The 12,384-nt window shown below is 34.7% G+C and overlaps 1 protein-coding gene across 1 annotated transcript in view; it reads right to left on the bottom strand.

The window, feature by feature from the left end:
• LOC127877651 (treslin-like) overlaps positions 1-11,774 on the bottom strand; it is a 48,569-nt gene extending 36,795 nt beyond the window's left edge. The window contains exons 1-2 of the mRNA XM_052423728.1: positions 11,050-11,774; positions 3,788-3,940 (exon numbers count right to left, since the gene is read on the bottom strand). Coding sequence (XP_052279688.1) covers positions 3,788-3,940; positions 11,050-11,706 — 810 coding nt within the window. The 5' untranslated portion in view covers positions 11,707-11,774. The remainder of the gene's footprint in view (positions 1-3,787; positions 3,941-11,049) is intronic.
• Positions 11,775-12,384: the final 610 nt, after the last annotated feature.

The raw sequence follows: 12,384 nt of genomic DNA, 5'->3' as shown, positions 1-12,384 counted from the left end.
AATCTACTAACTCGTCTTTCGCATGAGACGTTAAACCGAGGTGCATTCTGTCCAGCCCATGTATAATCATATGTGAATCCCATTGATCCTGTATGGCAAGCAGTTCGACGCATAATCCCAAGAAACTAGGTTTTTCATGATAACCTATGTTCTCATTCTGAGAACTTAGGTTCTCATGAGAACCTAGGTTTTCAAATGAGAACCTAGGTTCTCATGAAAACCTAGGTTCTCATTTGATAACTTGGGTTCTTGAAATCAATAATGAATAATAATTTTGTTCTCATTTGATAACTTGGGTTCTTGAAGCCATGTGCAATCTTCAAGCGAGTACCTAGATTCTCATTCTGAGAACCTAGGTTCTCATGAGAAACCTAGTTTCTTGGGATTATGCGTCGAACCGCTTGCCATACAGGCTGATGTGATTTATTTTGCCAGATTTTTTTCTCGAAATTCCGTTTTTGAAATTTGAAATTCGTTGGTTGGTTTGGAATAGACATATTGAAATGACACAAAAAGTGGTAAAAAACATTCAATAAGTTATTTAAATTATCGATTTACTTTTAAGTCATTACAAGTAATACAGGTATCTTGAGGTATATTTTGTTATAATTAAGGACTATTGAATATCAGCACATTTGTTTCATGTCATAATTTCCTTTGTATTAATAAAAAGAAGCAAAGGCTTAGATCATACCGACAGTTAAAGATTCCCAGGTTACATTTCTATTATCATTAAAAAAAGAGACCGATCAATTTTCAACATAATTGACACATACATGACCGCGAGCGGGTGATGACAATCAACAATACACGTCATAACCGCGCAAGCGTGATTACCTTGCTTCGTGGTAAAGATATTTTCAAGTATACGGGTATTAATATGAAAAAAGGTCTTTGCCGAAATTTGATTTTTGCCAAAAATATTGGGGCGGCGGCTGCCGCCCCTGCCGCCCCAGCTCGGACGCCTCTGGTGTACATATTGTAAAGCTATGATACTGTGTGTAAATATATTGAAATAAATATTAAAATAAAAGTATATAGATTTATGTCTACTTGTGTACATATATAAAGCTTTGATAATGTGTGTAAATAATGTAATAAAATAAAATAATAGTTAAACAATATATTTTTAAAAGTGTGTACTTAAAATGTCTGTTATAATGTGCCGATAACGTTACCATGGTGTCAACAATATTTTGTGAATTTTTTTTTTGTTATTTTGTGAAAAAATTTCAATAAAAAGTATTGAACTAAACTCTGAAAGTATTTCTCATTGGTTTTTATGCATAAATAACTCATTTAGAACCCATTAATACATCAATATTTTGACTACCGTGCGAGTTGACTTAGGCACGAGTTGACTTCCGTGCGAGTTGACCAAAAAACGTGCGAGTTGACCTAGGTACGAGTTGACTGTAAACCATATATGTTTGTATAGGTCCCTACGCAAAACAAGGGAGCGAAACGGTTATATCGAATATATTTGAGTATTTAAAGAGTTTCTGTTATTGATCTGACAACCACATAATAGTTTGTGTGTTTTAAAAAAAATATAAATTACCTAATTAGTAGAAATAAGGTTCATCTGCATTCTTTTAAGAGTAATAAAACATAGCATGGACATGGACCTATTTGTGTAGGTCCCTGGCATGAATAAGGTCTTGATTGTCATTTAACATGTTATTTAAAGGTGACGCGTGATATCTTATCTTAATTACAGTATCTACACCTGTGGTGTCACGGGCAAACCCATAAACGCTTTTAATCCGCACTTGGAACATCGCCTCCCATTTAGGGAATTCGTTCCCGCCTTTATCGCTGATGTTTTTTTCAAGAGATTTATGTTGCTGTCATTAATAATCCCTAATTAAAGAAAAATAGATCACTTATCATTATTTTTCATGTTGAACATTTCAATCGTGAATTAAGATGTTATTAAGAAAATTTAATAATATTTCAGGCAATAAACTTTGATTTTACATGAAAAACGTTATTTAAATAATAATATAAGAAAGTTGTAGACAAAAGCTGATATGTCCTTTTCAATAAAAAAAGTATGACATATCCTGACATCTTACACAGTTTTGCAAGCGAATAACTCCGATACTTGTTTATTTAAATCACAAAATTCATTTCCGGCTGGATATTTTTGTATTAGCTTGAGAGCGATTTTTAAATAAAACATTGCTAAAAACCACTTTAGTTTTAGACTAAACTAGATACATAATTTATTTTTTTTTTAAAATCTCTACCTGAAATCTTACAGAGTTTCGATATAATAAAGATTTACGGAACAATTTTAGAATCACAAACTTCATTTCGGCTATAGATTTGTATATTACCTTTAAAATGACACTTAGAAGGGAAATATTAATAGCGAAATGGTAACCGTAACTGTTTAGACAAACAAAAATATGTATTATTCAATAAAAGAAGTCGTCCTCAGTCTTTAATCTTACAACGTTTCTTAATGAATATCTCCGGAAAGTATAGAAAGTACGACATTTAATAAGAAATAATATAGGCTTAAACAAAGGCAAATATCAATATAATTGTCTACAGATCTTAAATCTATCTAATTAATATCAAAGATCTATAATAAAAAAATGGTCTGAAGGGATGTTTCCAATCTTTATATATTGATAAATCTTTGTTAATATCTCCGGCACTATTTACGCTAAAATCACAACGTTTACTTCAGACTGTAGATATTTCTATGCCTTTATAATTATGCTTGAATAATTTTATTCCATAAAGAAATAATTAAATTTTATACAAAGGCATTACTGAAAGGTATGCTTAAAAATGCCAACTCGGCCTTAAACATTACGTGTTGTCACTGAATATTGTTGCAGAGACACACATTTTATGAATCTATCGTGTATATTTTTTATTTAAATTATATTGATTAACGATGTGATACATATCGACACTTGGTTTCATGTTTCACTTGTTTTCAATCCTACTGTGCGAAGTCATAAAGTACTGTTTATTGGAATAAAGCGGGTGTACACTATGATAACGTTGTAGTCTGTCAAATTCTTCAGTATAGTTTTCAATCGCGGGTTACGTAATAGCCAATATGGCGGCGCCCATATTATCGATTCTGGAATTGTCTATATGTACAATGGAAAATTTCAAAGGGCCATTACTCTGTGAAAAATCAGCCGACGAGAACCGGTTGATAATATGCACATCTCCTCTTGGTAGTGAAGCTTCCCATAAAGTTTCATTGAACTCCAGACATTAGTTTCTCAAAAATAGCCCGGACAAGAATTGCACTATATGTACAATGGAAAATTTCAAAGGGCCATAACTCTGTGAAAAATCATCCAACCAGAACCCGCTGATAATATGCACATCTCCTCTTGATAGTGAAGCTTCTCATAAAGTTTCATTGAATTCCAGTCAGTAGTTGCTGAGAAATAGCCCGGACAAGAATTGCACTATATGTACAATGGAAAATTTCAAAGGGCCATAACTCTGTGAAAAATCATCGGACCAGAACCCGCTGATAATATGCACATCTCCTCTTGGTAGTGAAGCTTCCCATAAAGTTTCATTCAATTCCGGTCATTAGTTGCCGAGAAATGGCCCGGAAAAAAATTGTGCACGGACGGACACACAAACAGACGAAGCGGCGACTATATGCTCCACCCAATAAAATTTTTGGGGGAGCATAAAAATGTCTGATTCGAAGCAAAATTACAAGGCATAAAATGATCATTCTAAAATTAGCATAATTCAATACTCTTTACATGGTAAAATTTAATGTTACATAATATACCTCTTCACAGCCAATGTCCTCTTCCAAAAGGCTAGCCACAGAACTGTAATGTATGCTCCCATGTTTGGTAATAGAATCTAGTGAAACAAGGGATCCATTTGCCTTTGCCAGAGCCTTTTCTACAATTTGAACAGCACTGATATCTGCGTCTTCCTGAAAACATGATTTTGGCAGGCTTGTAACATTTTCTTGGTCTCAAGTGGTGGATTGTGGGGTAAGCCTCATGCTTGATCCATTGCCAAACAAGAGATGTGTTTGTCAGAAACACAATGCCCCCTACTGCGCCACTTTGAATTTAAAAAAATTGACCTTGAAAGATGACCTTGACCTTTCACCACTCAAAATGTGCAGCTCTATGAGATACACATGCATGCCAAATATCAAGTTACTATCATCAATATTGCAAAAGTTATGACCAATGTTTAAGTTTTGGTTAAATTTTTGGACACACACACACACATACAATGACAGACAGGCCAAAAATAATATACCCCTCATCATTTGATCCGGGGGCATAAAAATGAAAATACAAAATTAGTTGTTATTGGCTTATTGCTACCAGGTACTTGACTCTAACATTATAACCATGTTATAACACTATAATTGTGAAGGTTCTAGAAAAGATTCCAGTGTTGCGCTCATCAATAGGTCAGCTGACTGGATAAAAGCATTCTATATATGCCACAGCACAACACCTACAGTGTTTTTTTTTATGGGAATTTCGGTTTGAATTTTAAAAAAATGACCTTGAAGGATACCCTTGACCTTTCACCACTCAAAATGTGCAGCTCCATGAGATACACATGCATGCCAAATATCAAATTGCTATCATCAATATTGCAAAAGTTATGACCAATGTTTAAGTTTTGGTTAAATTTTTGGACACACACACACACATAAAATGACAGACAGGCCAAAAATAATATACCCCTGATCATTCGATCCGGGGGCATAAAAAAGAAAATACAAAATTAGTTGTTATTGGCTTATTGCTACCAGGTACTTGACTCTAACATTATAACCATGTTATAACACTATAATTGTGAAGGTTCTAGACAAGATTCCAGTGTTGCGCTCATCAATAGGTCAGCTGACTGGATAAAAGCATTATATATATGTCACAGCACAACACCTACAGTGTTTTTTATGGGAATTTCGGGGCCGATATTCGGCCCCATTCCCCTAAAAAAAAAAGAGAATATATTTTTCCCCTATTTTCTAGAAAAACTCCCTTCAGAAGTAAAAAAAAAACATGTTTTTTTTAAAGGACTTTGTAATGATAAATGTATCTCAAATTTTTTTTCACTCAATTTTTTTTTCATAAACAACTAACAATGTATATAACAAATTTATATGATTTTACATTATTATAAAGAGCTTTATTAAATTAGTTTTTCCTAAATCACTGGACTTTCCATATGAATTGCATTTTTTCCCCAAAATTGCCAGGAAAGGCCTGATGTAACTATATTGTGTCAATATTTGTTGATAAAAACATTCCTTGGTCCATTTTATTGATAAAAAAAGCAAAAAATTTCCAATTTATCGATAAAAAAATCCCAATTGGACTCAAAATGGCTAGGAAAACTGAGACTGTGCATGAAGCTGAACTGTCTGAAACTAATGTTGAAACAAATCATTGATATATATTTAAGAAAAAGGAGGGAGAAATTCAGCTGTGAATATTACATGTGTATTAATATCATAACATATAAAAGAGATTTGTGTATAAAAAATTCAGCTTAACAAACAGATTGAGAAACTTACAGAAATGCTTTCTTTTTTCATTAAAAAAAACTTTACAGGAGAAATGTATGCTAAAGTAAAACTTAAAAAGGCTTGATTGACTGAACATGCAGTTTCAAATTGATTTATGTGCTTGCTGTTACACACAACTTATAGATTTTATTTGCTTGTAACTCAATTTTCAAATGAGCTGGATGCAACTTTTCTTCGTTTCAGTTTTTTTCTGGCGATTGGGAATTTGGAAACTTTTCATTGATTTTGAAAGGGTTGTAAAATTTACCGGTACTATATAAAGGAGTGGTCCCAATAAAAGAGAAAAAGTTTTGGATTGAAAAAAAACAACAACATATGTACTTTTTAGAAACAATGTTAATCCAAAACAAAAATGATTATTTTAACTGATGAAAACTAAATTATGATTGCTCTATCTGCTACATGTGTACTTCAAAGATGCATATTAGATACCTTTGATATTGATTTGTGTGATGACAAATAACTATATTTTTCATGAAATTCAAAATTCCTATATACGGCCTAAACAAAAATATGTTGTGGTTCAGGTAATATTGAAAAACTTTCTAGGTCTTTTTTCTTTTTTTTTTCTCGAGGCAAGGTTCCTGTTTTAAAAAGTCATTCTATGCTGATGTTTTTCACATAAAACCTCTATGTACACAATAGAAAAGTGTTCCCATTATAGTGTAGTGATCTTCTTTGTATATTTATCATTTTAACCATAGGGACCCGGCAAAGTGTTTGGTCATTGGTGATTGCATAAAAAACAATTCTAGAAAAAAATCATAGGGCATCGCCGATGAACAGTACAGCCCACGCGGAACAAACATATTTCGCGATCTGCGGAGTCAAGTCGCAATGAGTCCATGCCAAGTCGGCCGTTAAGGCTGCATGAGTATGCGGCGGCACATCGCATTTCGCTGCGATGCTTCGCATCAGTCCGCCGAGACATGCCAAGGCAAGCCGCGATCCGATGCCGAGGCGATGCGCATCATAAAATAAAAATCTTAAAAAAATTATAAGTTAGTCCATAAATGTTGAAAGAACAATTTTAATATTTAAAACCATAATTAATTTAATGAGTTAATAGAAAAGCATGTAGTTGTTTTGTTTTTAGTTCATATGCATTAGAGTTTCTAAAGAAATTGCTGTAATCCTGATAGAAATTATTATTTTAAAAATATGCAAATTAACAAAAAATTTATGAAGACAAAACACAATTATCAAGAGCATGTATTAATTTAATTGCAATAATCATTTATCATTGTCATTTTTAGACTTGGCTTTAAGTTACTTTGTGTGCGTTGATTGCGCCGTATGATTATTATCTTAATATTAAACGATCAACAAACATATTTGTTTTTGGTTTTATTTTAACGACATGTATTATCATAATAAGCATATTTAATGGGTCTGGCAAAGTAAGTTTGTTTCCTGCCCGTAGTGTATGTATTTCGCACATAAACAAGGTCATGTAACTATGTACAATTGTTTTCCCTTTAATATCGAGACATCAAGGAGACCAGGCAGCTGTTTTCGCACCTACAAGTGGTCAAGGCTCCAGCGGATGGTGGATTTATAATTGCAAGTTGCTTTTGCTATTATATTTTAGCAGAAACAATTAGCAGTTAATCAAGACTTAATTGTTGTTTTGTTAATAATCAGCTTACTATAACTATTGTTTGAATATGCGTATATAAACTCGTTTCATTTTGTTCATATTATACAGTTGATATCGCTACTTATTAACCGATAATTCTGTATATTCCAGTTTTAAAGCAACTTCTGATGAATTTTTACAATAAAATTGCTCATGAATTTCAAGAAACACAAATATTCGCCAGTTTTCTTAAGTATCAAATAAATTTTGGCATTTGTTACTATTTAAAGATGTAATGAAATAACATCCAATTGGGGCGTTTTTTTCCACTGAACACGCATAAATCGCCTGACATGATGTTCATGTTTTTATACAACACGAAATACACCCACACTTTCCATGCGACGTTCTACATGTCTGTATGTATTTCTTTTGACCTTGCAGTCAAGGATAACCCATGAAAGTGCAAGCACTTATTTCCAATGGGGTCCTTTGGTTTTTGCTGAAGAGACAGCAAGCAGAAGAGACAGTATTGAGATACAAGGACTCCGGGTGCGATACCCTAGCTCTTTGCGAATAGATCCCTTGGTTCTTTTACATGCTCAGTGTATAGCACCGATACACGCGAGAATTACCTGGGTTTCATACCAGTACATCTCTTGTTGGGTGGGAAACACTTGAAGCATTTCTGAAATTTCCAGTGCCCCGGCCAGGAATTGAACCAGGGACCTCTGGAATGGTAGACCAGTGTGTTACCACTAGACCACCGCACCACCCATCGTCTGCATAATTTCCGCGCGCTTTTTTTTAAACAAAGGATAAAGCACTATTTATTTGACGCTAGAATTTGTTAATGTCGCGTTAGTATTCAAATTTGGAAGCGTGTTTCGGATTACAAATTTAACAAGAGATTGCCAAGCAATATGGTCCCCTACCGGTGAAACTCCACCATTGTCAGTAAAAAAAATAATTTATTATATATTTGTTGCTGTAGTAACCAGAATTTTTGACGTAGGAACAAAATGAAATGACGTGCATAATCTCCATATTGCCATCTATTCATGTTTCAAGTTTCATGAAAAAATACCAAGAACTTTTAAAGTTATCGCAGGATCAAGAAAAGTGTGACGGACTGACTGACAAGACAGAAGGAGTGCAGACCGTAAGTCCCCTCCGGTTTGACCGGTAAGGGACAATAATGCTAATTTGAGAATCGAACAAACATTTACAGTTGTGCGTAATTAATTAAACGATAATTTGTTTAAGCGCATTACGTGCCATATCGCTTATTAAGACATGAAAATAATAAATATGAAAGTAGCGTAAATCTAGGTTTCTACGCTACACAAATGTACATGTAGGTGTATATCTTTTCACACTGCATTGTTGAGCGGATCTATGCCATGTGCCTAGGCGATACACCACCTGAACACAATGTGGCAGACAAGTACTTAAGATTCTGGCCATGGCGTGACCGAGGATTATGCTGGTTCCGCGTGGGCTGTACATGCAGATGACTAAAACGCTCATGATTCTATTTATCCTACCGGAAAACGATAAAAAGGTTAAGAGTCGGCACAGCCAATAAAAACTTTAGGGTCGGTGCATTTTCCTAGGTAGGGTCGGGTGAGGCGAACCACAACATTTTGACCGGTAAGGGACAATAATGCTAATTTGAGAATCGAACGAAACATTTACAGTTGTGCGTAATTAATTAAACAATAATTTGTTTAAGCTCATTACGTGCCATATCGCTTATTAAGACATGAAAATAATAAATATGAAAGTAGCGTAAATCTAGGTTTCTACGCTACACAAATGTACATGTAGGTGTATATCTTTTCACACTGCATCGTTGAGGGGATCTATGCCTAGTGCCTAGGCGATACAACACCCAGTGCCTTCCCCAGGAATTTGTTCAGGCGCCCCGGGGGTGGGTTTGGGAGGGGTGTCCCCTCCCGACGTAGATTTTTTTTTAATTTAACGTGTCAATTCACGTTCTGTGGTGCGTTATAACTCAAAGAAAAACAGCGTCAAAAGACGTCATTTGGTGCACTATGACTCTTCAAAAAAATCCCCCAGTCATTTAAAAATATTTTTTTTTATTGTTTAATTGTTTTAAAACTTTTCCGCACAAATAGTAAAATCCCGACTCGAACGATTCCCCAATACATGTACATCCGTTTCAACCCGACTCTATTACGGTATACTTACTATTTTTCAAGTTTCTATTTATTACCCAATAATCCCGTTTATTCCGTTTTTATCAATCTCTTTCTGGTAAATATTTACGATAAAAGCTTTCAGTTATTTCTTTAACACAAACCTTGCCATTTTTAAGTGACTATTTATAGATTTGATGAAATATTGCCTCTGAATATGCGTCAATCCCCTGACCTGTTGTGTGCTTGTTAAAACGCTCAATACACTTCATTTGTATGCAATAGACGCGACGTTGTACATGCTGCATAATTTTCGCGCTCTTTTTAATTGAGAAAAAGATTCGACACAAAATAAATTTGCACTGCTTATTTGAAGCAAAAATATTTAACGTTGCGGTAACATTTACATTCGGAAGTGTGTTTCGGATTAAAAACGCGTTAACATCGACTTACGGTAATGGGTTTCGGATTACAAATTTAATTATTCCCATTTGAGATTTCAACAAATATTAACCGTTGCGTAATAAATTCAACGATAATTTGTTTACACACTTTACGAGTCGAATAAATGTTTTGACGGAATTATGCATGAAATTCACGTTGTCCACGAGGATCACGGCCGGTTGCCATCATCAGTCTTCTAACTATCGATTATCGGACGAAACATTTACAAGTGTGCGTAATTAATTCAACGAAAATTTGTTAAAGCGCATTACGTGTCGAATAAATGTCAAAAAAACGAGGTGAATCAGTTCTTTAAATGGACATGTTGAAATATACATGTTCTGGAATTAAATAAATTGTTATCACATAATTGTAACCGCTATAATAATTAATTGTTTACCACTTGCAATTAATTTCTCGTATTAATTATGAGTCATAGGTAACACTTGTTTACAGTAAAAAGGTGTGATGATGATGCCCGAAACCGTCTTTAATGTTGTGCACTGTACTAATTACCGGTTTTATATTACTCAAATGGTACAACTATTTGCTAATCAAGCTGCGATAAACTCTTATTTCATGCCCGACGTCAATCAAAAATAATGGTCGATAGTTAACCCCGCCCCCATAAGCATTCGCGTAACCGATTGGACGATGAACTTCACAGTTTGACGACTGGAAAGTTACCAGATACATCCTTGTCAGCATTTAAATGACCGTGTAATGTTAGAATAATCGATACGCGCGTCATGCTATTCTCTTATCAGTGGATTATCCATTACCCCATGTGGTGTTTATGGCGATTACTTGTGAAAGTAGGTACCGAGTGCTCTTTTAAAACAGGGAATATTGATACACTGAAAGGGAAACCTTGATTTTTTTGGACAATCTCCACTTTCTTTTACTGAAGAATACACTGATCGGAAAATTTCAAGCGCCCCGGGGACTCTGATTTCGAAATTCAAGCGCCCCGGCAAGGGGCGCTTAAATGGCCTGGGGAAGGCACTGACCACCTGAACACAATGTGGCAGACAAGTACTTAAGATTCTGGCCATGGCGTGACCGAGATGACTAAAACGCTCATGATTCTATTTATCCTACCGGAAAACGATAAAAAGGTTAAGAGTCTGCACAGCCAATAAAAACTTTAGGGTCGGTGCATTTTCCTAGGTAGGGTCGGGTGAGGCGAACCACAACATTTTTTTAGGCCCAAGTCAAATATTCAATTATATTTGAATAATAAATATTGGAATATAACATCAGGATTCGTTTCCATCCCTAGTTTCAATATTATTTACCAAATATTTAGAATGTTGTGTGTCAACCCAATAGAGACTTATTCTTGTCACATCACAAAACTGTTGAAATAAACTTCCAGGAAGGATAATATCAAGAAATATATCTTCATCCAGTACTTGTTTTCCACCAAACTCTTTTAATTGTGCAAATGTTTTTGGAGTCCTGGAAAACAGTATAACAGTATTCTTTTTGGATGGTTTAGATGCCTTTCTATTTTTTCTTCCTTTCACTGGCGATGAAATGTCCTGATTTTCCCATGAAACGTCTGCCAACAACTGCATTAAGGCCAGATGAAGATTATCCCCAGCTTTTATGTTCGAATTTAAAATCCGTGCCTTTCCGTCTGTTACACTGCTTTCAAACCTACGCTGTACTTCATTTTCAAATTCCTCAAAGTATTTCAGTCTTAAATCATACAGGCGATGATTTTCTATTTTTGATACAAAGTACTTAGAATTGAATAGTTTGTATGACCATTTAACTTTTGTATGATGCAGTTTACTGGTCTTCGTCGGTGCACCTTTCTCGCATTCAGATGACAAAAAATGGAGCAGACGCAAGCATGACAAACATACAGCATTTGACAACGATGTGGGGTTATCATTTATACATCCTTCTAAATTAGTGTCAATAAGGAAAATTATCTGATTCATCATTCTAACTAAAATATCAACATTAAGATCTGGTTTTTGTTTAAATGTTTAAAATTCCCGGAAATCACTAGTACGACGCCTGTAAATACAAAACAATGAGCGTCTCATTGATATCGATAGACTGGTTTCCGAAATGGAAAATATCGAACAACGGAAGCCTTAATATTTGAAAAGTTCATCCATGCTGTCCTTGTATAATCTTAGCTCGCATCAAGGATACTCAACACTGAAAACTAATTGACGTACAAATTATAACAATCACAAAAAGACACCTAAAAAATAACACATTCGGGTCAACAATCTGTTGATGCAGAATCAAGGAGCAGGGGGCCATCTCGGCTCCAAGACAACCTTGCACAGACGTTCATCGATACGTATTAATTTGTGCATGTAGAACTTTTAATAACAAAACTGATTTTGGTTGGCATATTTTACAACTACGGTACATATGTAATTTGAACTAGGTGAAATGTAAAGGGCGATTAACTTCAAAATGGTGTCGAGTGAAGACTTCAATAACTTCATTCTTTCAATATTTTACATGTACATTGTATATGCCTCTTTGGCATTGAGTCGGTTAAAAGTGTGGTTCACGTAGAAAACTGTGGTGTATTTGTTGCAAAAATGCTCAAACAATCATTGGCCCAAGTGAAAACATTTGGTAACATATAAAAAGTTATT

Source organism: Dreissena polymorpha, chromosome 4 (genome assembly GCF_020536995.1).
Source record: "Dreissena polymorpha isolate Duluth1 chromosome 4, UMN_Dpol_1.0, whole genome shotgun sequence".
Classification (NCBI taxonomy): Eukaryota; Metazoa; Mollusca; class Bivalvia; order Myida; family Dreissenidae; genus Dreissena; species Dreissena polymorpha.
This window is presented reverse-complemented; position numbering and strand designations above follow the sequence as displayed.